Source organism: Musca domestica, unplaced genomic scaffold (genome assembly GCF_030504385.1).
Source record: "Musca domestica strain aabys unplaced genomic scaffold, Musca_domestica.polishedcontigs.V.1.1 30, whole genome shotgun sequence".
NCBI lineage: Eukaryota > Metazoa > Arthropoda > Insecta > Diptera > Muscidae > Musca > Musca domestica.
In genome coordinates, this window is record NW_026712300.1 from 1,878,399 (window position 1) to 1,894,261 (window position 15,863).

At 36.7% G+C, this 15,863-nt stretch overlaps 1 protein-coding gene across 2 annotated transcripts in view; it reads left to right on the plus strand.

The window, feature by feature from the left end:
* LOC101899996 (muscle calcium channel subunit alpha-1) overlaps positions 1-15,863 on the plus strand; it is a 1,479,766-nt gene that overhangs the window by 1,291,770 nt on the left and 172,133 nt on the right. Inside the window, exon 24 of one of the 2 annotated variants that reach the window (XM_059124867.1) lies at positions 7,430-7,628. The exons of the other annotated variant lie outside the window; for it this stretch is intronic. Coding sequence (XP_058980850.1) covers positions 7,430-7,447 — 18 coding nt within the window. The 3' untranslated portion in view covers positions 7,448-7,628. Of the gene's footprint in view, positions 1-7,429; positions 7,629-15,863 lie in introns of those variants that run through there. 2 annotated transcript variants of the gene reach the window in all.

A 15,863-nucleotide genomic window follows, 5' to 3' on the forward strand; every position in this document is an offset into this window, starting at 1 on the left:
ATAAAGAAATGTACAAAACTCAACCATACACGAGTGTCGTGAACGGCCAGGTTGAACGATTTCACTCAACCCTAGCTGAATGTGACATTGTCACATATACTATTGTTTGTCGGTTTCTACCACGAATTCTATAACAATGTATATATTTTTTATTTTTCTATATGCGATATTTTGATTATTTGTGTTACAGTTTTTACCGCAATTGTTTCAAATTTGATATTTGGAGCTCCAAATTTGCACTGTCTTTTATGGAAGAATATTGCATCTTTATGTAGCCCCCATATTATGGTACGTCACTATATTCGGTATTTTTTTACGATTTTGGTCACACTTTTCACTGAATTGATTTTCTATGACAGAAAATTGCTGTTCACAGCCGCATCTTCGTACAATATAAAATTACCCCACGACATTCGATATTTTGGTGATTTAAGCGACGTTGACCCACGGAATTATTTAATAGTTCGTATTTGATGTTGACCGCCATTTTTGTATATCCCTGCATAAAGGCACCTTCTAAAACTCGATATTTTCCCAATTTTTAGCATTTTTATACCCTCCACCTTGGAAAGGAAGGTATATTAACTTTGTCATTCCGTTTGTAACATCGTCGTAGACCCCATAAAGTACATATATTCATAATCAGCGTAAAATTCTAAGTCGATTTAACGATGACCGTCTGTCTGTCCGTCTGTTTGTCTGTTGAAATCACGATACAGCCCACAATTTTTGACGTAGAGCGCCAAAATTTAGCAGAGCAATTTGTATTGTGTCTAGGATGGTTGGTATTGAAAATGAGATATATTGGTCCACGTTCTGGTATAGTCCCCATATAACGGTACCTTCCGATATTCGGTATTTTGATGATTTATGTCACATTTTTTCACGGATTTGTCTGAAAATTGGTATTTGTAGGTCATAATTGGTTCTAGCTCCTTTGGGGAAACACTGCATGTGTAGGTCCATGATTTGGTGTAGCCCCCTTATAACGGTACCTCCCGATATTCGGTATTTTATTTTTCTGCCACAGTTTTAAACGGATTTGTCTAAAAAGTGGTATTTGTTGGTCATAATGGGTTCCAGCTCCGGTGGCGAAACATTACATGTATGTGTCCATGATTTGGTATAGCCCCCATATAACGGTACCTCCCGATATTCGGTATTTTGATGGTTTTTGACACATTTTTTCAAGAATTTCTCTGAAAATTGGTAGTTGTAGATCATAATGGGTCCCAGTTCGTGTGGCAAAACATTGTATGTATAGGTTCACGTTTTGGTATAGCCCCATATAAAGGTACCTCCCGATGTTCGGTATTTTATTTTTTGCCACATTTCTACACTGATTTGTCTAAAAATTGGTATTTGTTGGTCATAATGGGTTCCAGCTCCGGTGGCGAAACATTGCATGTATGGGTCCATGATTTGGTATAGCCCCATATAACGGTACCTTCCGATATTCGATATTTTGATAGTTTTTGACACATTTTTTCAAGAATTTCTCTGAAAATTGGTAGTTGTAGCCTCACCTCAAAATAACATGGGCTATTTTTGAAATTCTACTTGGAACTTGAAGTATATCATCGAAATCGGAGGTGCCTCTAAAAAATAGATTTTTTATAAACGTATCTTTTGGTCGGTTATAGATACAGTTTTCAAAATTATAATGTGCAGTGGAATTTGTAAAATTATATTGAAATCGTTTCAGATTTGGTATAGCTCTCATATACCAAACACGTTGTGTATGCCAGTTTTTAATGAAGTTTGGAATGTGTGACGATACTGCAATCGTCTCATATTTTGATGTTATTTTTATTAAGAAACAAAGTCCCACCGAGCCTTTGCAATGGTAGCAGGCAACAGTAAAGAAACTACACAAAAACTTAATTGAGGATACGGTTATTACGGCATAGCATGCAGGTTCAATTGTATTGCTTCCTCGAAACCCTCTATTAGCAAAAGAAATGACGCTCAACTACAAAAGAATACAGTTTGCTTTTATGATTGGCATTTGATATCACAACTAATAAATGTCAAGGACAAACGCAATACAATAAATACGTTTAAACGTAAACGTATTTATTGTTTAAACGTAAACGTATTTATTGTAATGCCTTAGGATATACAATTTTTTCTTGGTTTTCTTTAGGAGCGTAAACAAAAAAATCGCTCGGTCTACAAACACGTGTACATGCCAGCTACAAATGTCCACGAGAATTGCAGGTGGATGCCAAATTTAATCCGCATACACCAAGCGTTTGTCCTTGGCATTATTAGTTGTGATATCAAATGCCAATCATAAAAGCAAACTGTATTCTTTTGTAGTTGAGCGTCATTTCTTTTGCTAATAGAGGGTTTCGAGGAAGCAATACAATTGAACCTGCATGCTATGCCGTAATAACCGTATCCTCAATTAAGTTTTTGTGTAGTTTCTTTACTGTTGCCTGCTACCATTGCAAAGGCTCGGTGGGACTTTGTTTCTTAATAAAAATAACATCAAAATCTGAGACGATTGCAGTATCGTCACACATTCCAAACTTCATTAAAAACTGGCATACACAACGTGTTTGGTATATGAGAGCTATACCAAATCTGAAACGATCTCAATATAATTTTACAAATTCCACTGCACATCATAATTTTGAAGACTGTATCTATAACCGACCAAAAGATACGTTTATAAAAAAGTCTATTTTTTAGAGGCACCTCCGATTCCGATGATATACTTCCAGTTCCAAGTAGAATTTCCAAAATAGCCTATGTTATTTTAAGGTGAGGCTACAACTACCAATTTTCAGAGAAATTCTTCAAAAAATGTGTCAAAAAACATCAAAATATCGAATATCGGGAGGTACCGTTATATGGGGGCTATACCAAATCATGGACCCATACATGCAATGTTTCGCCACCGGAGCTGGAACCCATTATGACCAACAAATACCAATTTTTAGACAAATCAGTGTAAAAATGTGGCAAAAAAAATAAAATACCGAACATCGGGAGGTACCATTATATGGGGGCTATACCAAATCATGGACCTACACATGCAGTGTTTCCCCAAAGGAGCTAGAACCAATTATGACCTACAAATACCAATTTTCAGACAAATCCGTGAAAAAATGTGACATAAATCATCAAAATACCGAATATCGGAAGGTACCGTTATATGGGGACTATACCAGAACGTGGACCAATATATCTCATTTTCAATACCAACCATCCTAGACACAATACAAATTGCTCTGCTAAATTTTGGCGCTCTACGTCAAATAATGTGGGCTGTATCGTGATTTCAACAGACAAACAGACGGACAGACAGACGGTCATCGTTAAATCGACTTAGAATTTTACGCTGATTATGAATATATGTACTTTATGGGGTCTACGACGATGTTACAAACGGAATGACAAAGTTAATATACCCTCCTTTCCAAGGTGGAGGGTATAAAAATGATAAAAATTGGGAATATATCGAGTTTTAGAAGGTACCTTTATGCAGGGATATACAAAAATGGCGGTCAACATCAAATACGAACTATTAAATAATTCCGTGGGTCAACGTCGCTTAAATCACCAAAATATCGAATGTCGTGGGGTAACTTTATATGGTACGAAGATGCGGCTGTGAACAGCAATTTTCTGTCATAGAAAATCAATTCAGTGAAAAGTGTGACCAAAATCGTAAAAAAATACCGAATATGGTGACGTACCATAATATGGGGGCTACATAAAGATGCAATATTTTTCCATAAAAGACAGTGCAAATTTGGAGCTCCAAATATCAAATTTGAAACAATTGCGGTAAAAAGTGTAACACAAATAACCAAAATGCCGCATATAGAAAAATAAAAAAGGTATACATTGTTATACAATTCGTGGTAGAAACCGACAAACAATAGTATATGTGACAATGTCACATTTAATAAGGCGCCCGTACATAATCCTCATTGCAATTATGGGTGCAGGACATACCCCGGCCGAAGGCCTGCTACTCATATAAAGTTTAAAATTTAGACAGGGTTAGCGTTAGCCGGTGCGGGACATACCTATATGCTTCTTGGAAAACAACGTATTATCCTTCATTTATACTAAATTGTTCTAAACGTGACAGAAACAAAATTCGTTTTAATGGACTAAAGGGGGTGATATGGCCTTCAAGGGTGAAATTCACTTATTTCACCTAAAAATTTAATTCGTTATAATCCAGCATTACCACTGTTACAATTTCTGAAGCGTCGCAGAATCTGTGGATTTGTACCTGAGTATAAGGAGAGTATTTTATCCATACACGAATTTTAATCTTTTCAATGTCAGTGAAGTTTGAAATTGTTGTAAAGAATTAGGTTTATTTCCTCATGCAAATTTGTTCCTTCTAAACACAGTTGATATCTATCCAGCGGGATCAAATAACTGTGCGACTACAGACAAAAATTTCCTTTTAATTAAGGACGTGTATGGTAATGAAGTGCTGGCAACTTTGTAGAAGAATAAATCTGATGTGGCTTTCCATTGAATAGCAAATGTCCTGAAAATGTAGAAGCGAGAGCGTATAAGAGAAATGTAAAGGTCCAAATCACACTGGTCTACATCTCGAATTACAATTAAAACCCGCATTATATAAATTTGAAACTCAATACGAGAATCAGACGACTACGTCTTTACACATGAATGGCCGACTATAACTATCGCTTACATCTACAACTGTTCGATCAAAGTTATAAAAATTCATTACATCTAGGGAAAAAATTATCTTGTTACCAATTTAATTAACATTGAACATCAGAGATGGTTTTTAAATTTCGTGCTTTCATAGCTCAAGGTAGAGATGTCATATTTCCAATCGCTTCATCCAACGATGTTCAGTCCCAACTAAGAAATCCTTTACAAACATTTCTGGTATTGAAGGCACATTTCTTGAAAATTCATCCGAAAATTCTCTGAAATCTTCCCACTATTGTATCTGATTGAATTGAATCAAATGGTTTTATATTTATCCGATCCTGAGCTATATAAACAAAAGAATCGCGTAGTGTGTCTTAGAGACAAGATCAGTTAACTTATCTTTTTTCAACAAGTCTACTAGTCATCTTTCAACAAGTTCGACGAGAACTCGTACGCCATAGGCAATTAAAGAAAATGGTATACCTGGCCATGGGAAATCAGGACATAGATCATATGACTTTTTATTTTATGTTTGCCATAAACTATTCTCTCTTTCGACAGGAGAGCTGCTTTCGGAGGCCCAGTAACATTGGCTCATCGGAAGTGGTAGCAGCAATGGATTCGACCTCCCATCCCTCATCAAATATGAGGGCATCATCCTCATAAGAACGAAATATTTCAGTCATCTTCCATCGTCTGTGAAAAATAGAGGAGATACAATAACACACTGAAGCAAAGAACAATTAATACTCAATTGAAATACTCATTTTTTCACCGTAGACAGACTTCCTCAGTGAGAGCTTTAAGTTTTCGAAACCAATTTACAAGATGTAAAGACGCTTCGGCAATTACTGGTTCCGGAGTAGCAAGGGCTGGGGATCCAACGAGAAAATGTCTTGGTGGGGTTTGCCAAAGGAAGTGAATTTAAAATATTCTGGAAAAAAATTGAAGAGATTTTCAAAAATATGAAAATGCAACTTAAAACGTTTTACGGCGGTCTCCCACTGACCACCGATAAGGGGGCGCCGGCTGAAATGTATTGTCATGGAAGTTTCTGATATTGCAGTGGTGAAAACAAGTAAGTACGGCTTTCGCGGAGAATTGTTTTAAAGTTATTTTAAATTTAACTAGAAGCTCTAACGAAGTTGTTACACTCATCAGAAAACATTGTTTTTGGGCAACCACGTCTAGAAATAAAGCGGTAAAAAGCTTTTAACAATTTTTCGGTAGACAAATCAGAAGTAGCCTCAAGATGTATTGTAAAAAAGCAAACTAAAACACATATGTAGCATTTAGTGATTTTAGCAGAGCGGCTTGGAAAGAACATGTATATACTAACATGTATATACTAATTGTGTAAAACGACTATGGCGTGGCAAAATAAAAGGATGTCTTCCTGTTTAATATAGAGTGTGTGATTGCAGCCATTAGGCCTTGTAACCTCTAATCCATCCAGAAATGAATTCCATTTAAACCTCTACAATATCTTGAGAATTCTTTTCATTCGAGGGAACCGTATGCGACAAAGACTGGAAAGTGTACTTTTTTAGATAAAACAGCCAAACGTAATATAGCCGTTTTAATATCCGAACTTGTAAGAGTCATAGTAAATGCGACGTCTTCTATGAGCAGGATGAGTCCGGTGGAAAAATCCAAAAACTTAGTAACAGACTCGAAGAGCCCTATCTAGTTAAAATATATCTTCTAAGAGCCCTATCCATTTAAGAGATATCTTCAAAAGCTTCTTAAAAGTGGATACATCTCATTGGGATTTATCCAATTTTAAGCAGCTTGACACCAAAATCGATCGCTCTTGGCGCATGATTCTTTTTCCAATAATTTTTGTGACCCCTTAGAAAATATCTCTTAACTGGATAGGGCTCTTCGAGTCTTTCTCTACATTTATAGATTTTTTCCGGACTTAGCTGCCTAAATCAGAGGAATTATATTCAGAACGCACGTAATGACGATTACCTACGTCAGTAATCTTATGAATTTTGCTAACACGGTTGACATCTCATGTCGTCCACGTAGATGGACTTTTGTTGAGATAGGAGAGGGCGATCGTAGAATCATTCCAACGATGGGTTTTTGAAATGAAATGTCAATTTTATCTTTAATAATTTGAAGGTCAAAACGGATCTACAGTTTAAACTAAAACGGCTACCTTAGTTTGCAGCTCAGAAATTGATTATATATTTGGTGTTTTAATCCTACTGATGAGTCAGAAAATACATGAAGTTCGGGGGAACAACTTAGCGTGCAATGGACCCACCGAGAAAATTTAATGGAAGTCACATCCTGGTAGCAGTCTGCAAAATATTTCCAGTCACATTCTGTCGTGGACAGAATGAACCGACCTTCTACATGACTAACATTTTAAGGGTACTTCTGATTTGTCTACGGCAAAATTCTTAGCAGCTTTTCACCGCTTTGTTTCTAGACGTGGTTGCCCAAAAACAATATTTTCTGATGAGTGTAACAACTTCGTTGGAACTTTTAGGTAAATTTAAAACAATTTTCAAACAGTTCTCCGCGAATGCCGTACTGTCTTTTGTTCAACACTGCAAAATCAGAAACTTCCATGACAATTCTTTCTAGATGGCGCCCCCTTATCGGTGGTCAGTGGGAGACCGCCGTAAAACGTTTTAAGTTGTATTTTCATATTTTTGAAAATCTCTACAATTTTTTTCCAGAAAATTTTAAATTCACTTTCTTTATATCCCATAAAGGCTTCAGTGTGTTATTGTATCTTCTCTATTTTTTACAGATGATGCAAGATGGCTGAAATATTTCCTTCCTATGAGGACAATGTCCTCATGCCGATGAGGGATGGGAGGTCGAATCAATTGCTGCTGCCACTTCGAATGAGCCAATGGTACTGGGCCTCCGAAAGCAGCTCTCCTGTCGAAAAAAAAACGCTTACGTCAATCCTTAAAGTTTCTCCAGTATAACCGGTGGTATTGCCACACCTTACGGTAACATGTCGAGACAACAGCAACTGGAACAAGGTATGTGTTCACTACGACGGAAAGCACCATCTACGGAACTCCAATAATATTGTGAAGAGTCGAACTACAAAAATGATGCGATAATCGTGTATCGCCAAGGCATGTTCTTTGACTTTGTTGCAACCAGCAACATCACACATTGTTTCACCGACCTTCTGCCCATAATCGGTCTCCCCCAGCGCACATAATCGCCTAAGCGCGACAATGCGAAAATGGCATCAATTGACTCAAGTTGGAAACAGAAGAATCGATTCTAAATTCTGAATATCGGGATTTCAGAGTAAGGTGACACACTCTAGATGAATTTTCAAGAAATGTGCCTTCAATACCAGAAATGTTCGTAAAGGATTTCTTAGTTGGGACTGAACATTGTTGGATAATAATATTTTTTCCCTAGATTCAATAAATTATTATCGAACATTTGTAAACGTAAGCGATAGTTCTAGTCGGCCATTCATGTGTGCAGAAATAGTCGTCTGATTCTCGTAATGAGTTTCAAATTAATATAATGCGGATTTTAGTTGTGTTTCGGGATGTAGACCGGTGGGATGTGGACCTTTACATTTCTGATATACGCTCTCGCTTCTACATTTTTGAGCAACGTGCCCATGTGATGGAATATAAGCTCAATTTAAAAAGCTCAAATACATATGGATGCTATTTTTTTTTCTTTAACAGAAGTCTAATCTTATACAATATAACCAATTGACCGCAAATCATTCACTATTGCTCTAATATTGCTGAGGAAACCGTTTTTGCCGAAGATTTTCTCAAAATGTTAAGACGTCAGTGAGACAAGGACACTTGCTATTCAATAGAATGCTACATCAGATTTATTCTTCTACAAAGTTGCCAGCTCCTCATTACTAGACAGGTCCTTAATTAATGGAAACATTTTGTCGGTTGTCGCAAGGTTATTTGATCCTGCAGGTTAGATTACGTACTATGGTTTGAAGGTTGAAATAAAGATTAGGAAAAAAAACCTAATTCTTTACAACAATTTCAAACTTTACTGACATTTAAAAAATTAATTGAAATATGGATAGAATACCTTCCTCATACTCAAGTACAAATCCATAGATTCTGCGAAAATAAGCATACTGTTCCTGTTTATTAATACGTTCCTCATTGTCAGAAATTGTAACAGTTGTAATGCTGGATTATAACGGCCTGAAAAATTTTGGTGAGATAAGTGAATTGCGCCCTTGAAGGCCATATCACCCTCTTAAGTCCATTGAAACGAATTTTGTTTCTGCCACGTTTAGAACAATTTTGTATTAATAAAGAATAATACGTTGTTTTCCAAGAAGCAGTTAAAATTCCCCTTGGCCGGTTTGATTCAACCTTTATGGTTTGGTGTTAACTTTAAGATTGTATGTCGTCTTCAATCCAACTAATAATCCAATAATATACGGATGTGGACCTATATAAACAAATAGTTGAACCCTGTGCGCATCGCAAACCGTCTTAATTTTATATGCATTCAAAGTTTTATATACGAATGTTTTGTGATTTTTACATAAAAAAATCTGGAATATAAATAAGTAAAAAACCCTCCACCATTGGATAAAAAAGACATTTTTATATAATGTACAATTTTAAACTTCAATGATTGTCATCTACCAAATCCTCTTAGATATCAAATTTGAAACAACTTATGGCTTGATGTGACTAGGATTATCAAAATACCGGATATCGGTGGCATCGTTATTCATGCGCTATAGGAAACGTAGACCTAAATATTCAATGTCCTGCCACAGGAGGCAGAACCTATTATGAACTACAAATACCTATCCATGGACAATGTGTCAAAAATCAACAAAATACTGAATAGCGGGAGTTACCATTATGTGGGTCTATACGAAAACGTGGACTTATCCATATAATGTTTCGCCACCGGAGCTAGAACCAATTATGTCCTATATATACTATATACATCTATACCTTTATACACACACACACCAGATCAATACATAAGACGACGCGATCACTTTGATGCCACACGTAAGCGATAGATCCTCACGGCGGAAGTTCCGTCCTTCGGGTAACTAGCGTATACAGTCTTACTTCTAATAATCGTGCAAGTCAATGGTAAGGTCACATTGGGCAATATTTTGACGAAAAATGTTTAAAATTTCTTTGGTACAATCTGACTACCAAATAATATTGGACGGCCAATAAAAAAACATCTGATTTTGGGAAAACAAAATTACTTGCCAGAATACAAAAATTTGACCAGTGTGTCCATATTGTAAACACTGTTTAATATAGATTGAAAATTATTATTTTGCTACGTTAACAATGGGTTAACGCCTAATTAATTGTAAATGTCAACTGATTTCAACGAGTGGTGAATGTATAAGGGTTGTTTTGTTGTTAAACTCTCGCTTCATCTATCGCGTCGATACGAACGAAGGCTCTCCCCGCTATTGTGCAAAAAGGTAATATTGTTTACCAAACACTATTTATATTTATTATTAATAAAGCCTGGCTTTTGCCTTATTTTATCTTTTAAAACTAGCCCACTATTGTGTTTTTATTTATTCTACTTTATTTGGTTTGTTTTGCATTTCTCGCTTTTTTTCTATTTGTAAAGCTAACTTCATCATCACCATCAACTTACACCAAAACTTACAGTCCACACATCATCATACTCATCATCATCTATTTTCCATTAAAAACAACCAGGTACGTAAAGTGAAAAAAGCGACTTGTGAAAAAATAATATTCTCTAAAGAAAGAATTTTTGAAAAAAAAAAAATGTGTAAAATAACAACCACCGTGTCGTTTATTTGTTCTGTTGCCGCTGTCTAGTTTTGCAAATATTGTTTTGTCGCATTCGACAAAAAATCATAGAAAAACAAATAATAGAAAAAATGTATTTTTTGGCATTTCTAGTGAAAATAAAATATTGTTCTCGGGTGTCATTTTAATGTACGCAATGTAAAATTTCCTATCGATCTGTATATAAGAAATTAAAAAGTTGTTAAATTTTTTGCAAATTTGTGAAAGTGTGCAAATTTTTTGATTTTTGTTTCGAATAATTATAAATGATAATTGGGTGTAATAAAACGACGTTTTTGGAAAAAATAAATAACGCATGCACCCTACGATCGGTCAAAATAGGAATTTGAAAATTTTAATTACTTTTCCAGATTTTATTCGAAAATTTTACTGTTACTTCGGTAGTTTAGTTGCATAAATTGAAGTAACTTTTAATATAAAATTAAAAAAATCTCTATACTTTCGTTAGAAAATAGCAAAAACTAAAATATTTTAGATTTTTTTGCGCGCGAAAATACGTTTTTTTTTTGGAAAATTACCGGTAAAATATACAATTTTTAGAAAATTTTATCATTTTTATATATATCTATTGACATATTTTTTGAATATTTCATATTAATTATTGATTTCCTCATATTTTTCGTGGTACCTTATTATCGGTTGCTAAATATCTCATTGGAGATTATAATTTTAGAAATAGAAGATCAAATTTTGATTTTGCACTATAGTATGAGAGGTACTAGGGAATTATTTCGCGAAAGTTTTCAAGTTTTTTGGCCCTACAGTGCGGTTTTAGTAAAATTTTGGAATCTTTTCTGTACGTTCCTTGGACATTTAACAATTTTGGTTGATTTTTTGGAAATTGTTGAACCTGTTGAAAATTTTTGCGTTGATTTGTCACTCCTTCGTATATTGTGCGAAGTAGAATTTGGTTTTTGGCTAATTTTTCAGAGCAAATTGTGCTTTAGTGTTTGTTCCTTTAGTTATTGTAGTAGAGACTTAGTAAATAACTTTCTAAATGCCTTTGACCCCAATCGCCATGTTTATCAGAGCTTCGGATGCGCTCCTAAAGTTTAACGCTAGTTTTGAATCTATGCGTGATGAGGAATTAGACTTCCAGACTTTAAAATCACAAATCAATGGATTAGAAAACTTGTGGGAAAGAGTACAGCTGAAGTTTGAAACAGGCTATGATTTTATGATGACGTCTGTAGAGAGGTCAAAAGAAGAAATAGTTGCTGTCGATCAAAAATATAATACATCTTTTCAACTCTATTTGCCTTACCTAATCCAATTCACCCGTAAACTTAGGATGAAACGCGAAATCAATTGAATGTTTCGAATCAGATGTATTTGAAGGCGATTTCCACTCATGGCCAACCTTTAGGGATTTGTTTACCCCTGTGTACATTAATAATGTTCGTCTAAGCGACATTGGTCCGGAAGGCGACAGGGGAAGCTCGCGAGATAGTGTCAAAGCTTCCACTAACTAATCGTAGTTTTGCGCCGACTTGGAAGGCTTTGATCGAAACTTACGACAATCCTCGACTTCTTGTTCATAACCAGTTGAAGTTTTTATTCGATATTCCTGTTCTCTATAGTGAGGCTAGTTCAGGATTAAAGACGATCCAACGCGGTATAAATGGTTTTTTAACTTCAATGACAATTTATGAAGTCAAAACTGAAAATTGGGATCCACTTATTGTGTTATTGTGTCTCCAACGACTGCCAAAAATAACTCAGACCCTTTGGAAACAAAGTGTGAAGGATAAATCCTCTCTTTCATCTCGGAAAGACTTGGATGCTTTTCTCACCGAGCGAATTCGTACGCTCATGTATCTTCATGACATGCGTGGTACTGATCAGTCTAAACGGTTTAGTAATAGACAAGTTCAAGCACATCATTCGCATATTAATGTTTCAAATTGTGTCATTTGTCGAAATCAACGTCATAAATTGTATGACTTTCGCCGTTTTAAGAGCTTAAAATCCGCTGATAGGCATAAAGTTATGAAACGCCATCATATTTGTATAAATTGTCCTCGTCATGGTCACGAAGTGAAGAATTGTTAAGGCACATCATACATTGTTGCATAGGGAAGATATTACATTGGGTAATTCGACTCCAGCTTCCACTGTGACATCTAATGTCCCTAAAAATTCGAGTTCCAATCCATCTACTTTGGGAAATTGTGCAACATCAACTGGGTGTGTACTCCGCCAGGTGTTCCGCACCGCACAGAACAACTCTTAATTTCGTTCACCAAGGTGTTTTGTTTCCTGCTAGGGCGGTGATAGATCCTGCGTCAGAGTTCTTTTCTACTTCATAGCGACCCCAAAATCGTTTGAAGCTTCCCGTATCCCCTGCTAATGCTGTTGTGTCAGGAGTTAATTGTTCCCTCTCGGCTACTGCTGGTAAAGCTGGTCATATAAAAATTAGCAGTCCACTCGATAATTCTTTGGCATTAGAAACAAGTGTTTTAGTGTTGCCTACTATTTCAGAAAATATTCCGTCATTTGTGGTCAATTCAGACTTGAGAACCCAAATCCCCGACATTCGCTTGGCAGATGTCAATATTTTTGAGCCTCGTCCTGTATATCTGTTGTTAGGAGCCGATCTTTACCCCAATATTGTTTTAGATGGTTGTCGTTCGATTTTGTCTGGAGCTTTACTGGCTCAAAACTCAGTGTTCGGCTGGCTTGTCACGAGTCCTATACTAGCAGCACAGGACCACCAATAATAGGGCATTTGTGAACCTCTCATCACAGAGCAACTATTAAGCTAGTTAATCGGTTTAGAAAAGTTCAGGCCCTCGCCCACCAGTTTAGTTTGTGGTCGAAAAAGGAATATTTGAAATATTTACACATTAGATGTAAATGGAAATTTCCAGAGCGCGATATAGCCATAGACGCTTTAGTAGTTGTTCGTCATGACCAGCTTCCGACAACGTCGTGGAAATTAGGCCGTGTCGTAAATGTTCATTCGGGAACTGAGGGTCACGTTCGAGTCTCGGACGTTCGAACCGAGTACGGCGTTGTAAGACGGCCAGCCACTAAGTTGGTTATTCTGGCCGACCACCCCTCAATTAGTAATTAAAATGGTTTACTTCGATTCGAATAAACCGAATCAATTTGCGGCCCTCGCATCTGCTGAACCGATGTAAACCGAGTCCGAATCCGTTTCTGTGGGTTCATTTCCGGCTCCGGTCCCTGCTGATAACCCCAAAATTGTTAAATCGCGAACCGAGCCCGGATCTTCGGGTCCATCTGCTCCTTCGGTTTCTACTCCTCATTCGTTGGAGGAGTCGGCCAAATCTAATAGGTCCGAATCCTCTCGGGATTCATCTGCGGCCTCACACAAATGTCGCCTTTGTGATCGCATGCACCCGCTTGATAGATGTAGCGACTTACGAGTCATGAATGTTGACATGCGGCGTAGAATTGTAGTAAAATTTAATGATTGCATACGGTGTTTATCAAAATCCCTCCAAGCCAGGAACTGCCAAAGTAAAAGAAAGTGTGCCGTATGCAACGAAGATCACCACACTCTTCCTCACGTTGATTCGAAGGCCGTGTTTAAACCCACAAGTAATAGTCGGCGTCGCCTGCATACGGATTATAGGCACCGTTCGCGTTATAGTCCTTACTATCGTCCGACTGAAAATGCTTCCCCCTCGCAGGTAGGACTCGTCGGTTTGTTGTCCCTCCAGTCTGGTACCTGCCTTTCTCCGACTTTTTTAGTCAAAGTTTATGCTTTTGGCCGTCCCTCTATCGTGCGGGCGGTATTGGACCAATGTAGTAGGCAGAGTCAGATATGCTCCTCTCTAGTGCATATTTTTTGTATCCCTACTTCTAGAATCGATGGTAGCCATATATATATGCTTAATCTCACATCGATATACGTCCGGAGTCAGTCCTTGTCAATTGTGGCAGTGGTGACCCATCTGGACCATGCGCGTACGCCTACAGCGGCAATCCCAGAGCGCACAAGCAAGCGCAAAAGACTCTTTTCTTGGTCTTCCTTTGGCAGATCCTGATTTTAATAGGCCATAACACATAGGCCGTAACACATCGGTTACATGCGACGACAGTGTTACCGATAGCCCACTACACCATATTTGGTTGGGTATTGTCGAGCATATGTAACATATAGCGTTACACAATGTTTTTTGAAAAAAATATGAATTGAATAATAAAGAAACAAAGAATTGAAAAAAAGGAAAAAAATTAAATTATGTATTATATTTTAGTTACAACATCTTAATATGTTGCAAGGTGGGCGGCATGTTTAATTTAGATTGAAAATTATTATTTTGCTACGTTAACAATGGGTTAACGCCTAATTAATTGTAAATGATTAACATCGTTGAAATCTGTCAACGGCAACGCCACCATACTTCATATTGGGATCGTTGTTTTGTTTTTAAATGTTTTTATACCCTCCACCTTGGAAAGGAGGGTATATTAACTTTGTCATTCCGTTGGTAACATCCTTAAATATTCGTCGTAGACCCCATAAAGTACATATATTCATAATCAGCGTAAAATTCTAAGTCGATTTAACGATGTCCGTCTGTTGAAATCACGATACAGCCCACATTATTTGACGTAGAGCACCAAAATTTGGCAGAGCAATTTGTATTGTGTCTAGGGTGGTTGGTACTGAAAATGAGATATATCGGTCCACGTTCTGGTATAGTCCCCATGTAACGGTACCTTCCGATATTCGGTATTTTGATGATTTATGTCACATTTTTTCACGGATTTGTCTAAAAATTGGTATTTGTTGGTCATAATGGGTTCCAGCTCCGGTGGCGAAACATTGCATGTATGGGTCCATGATTTGGTATAGCCCCCATATAACGATACCTCCCGATATTCGGTAATTTGATGATTTTTGCCACATTTTTTCACTGATTTGTCTGAAAATTGGTATTTGTAGGTCATAATGGGTTCTAGCTCCTTTGGCGAAACATTGCATGTATAGGTTCACGATTTGGTATAGCCCCCATATAACGGTACCTTCCGATATTCGGCATTTTAATGGTTTTTGCCACATTTCTTCTAATGTTTTCTTTACCCTAAGGTGGAGGGTATTAAAAGTTTGACCCGTCCAAACTTAATGTTTTTTACTTGTTTTTAAATAATTTTCTATATATATCATTAATGTCTTTTGTCACAAATGGATAAACGTTTTTCCTATATGCTTTGTAATGTGAATCTTTTTAAAACTGAATTTTAATTTAATAAAAAATTCACACACAAAAACAACTCACTGTCCTACCTTGATGTTATTTTACCATGATTTATATGAGCCTGCATACAAAAAAAACATTCTGGAAAGGACTTATTCCTCAACAGATTAATTATGCTCGAAAACTCCTTTTTCTTTATATGTCTCTTTCTCGG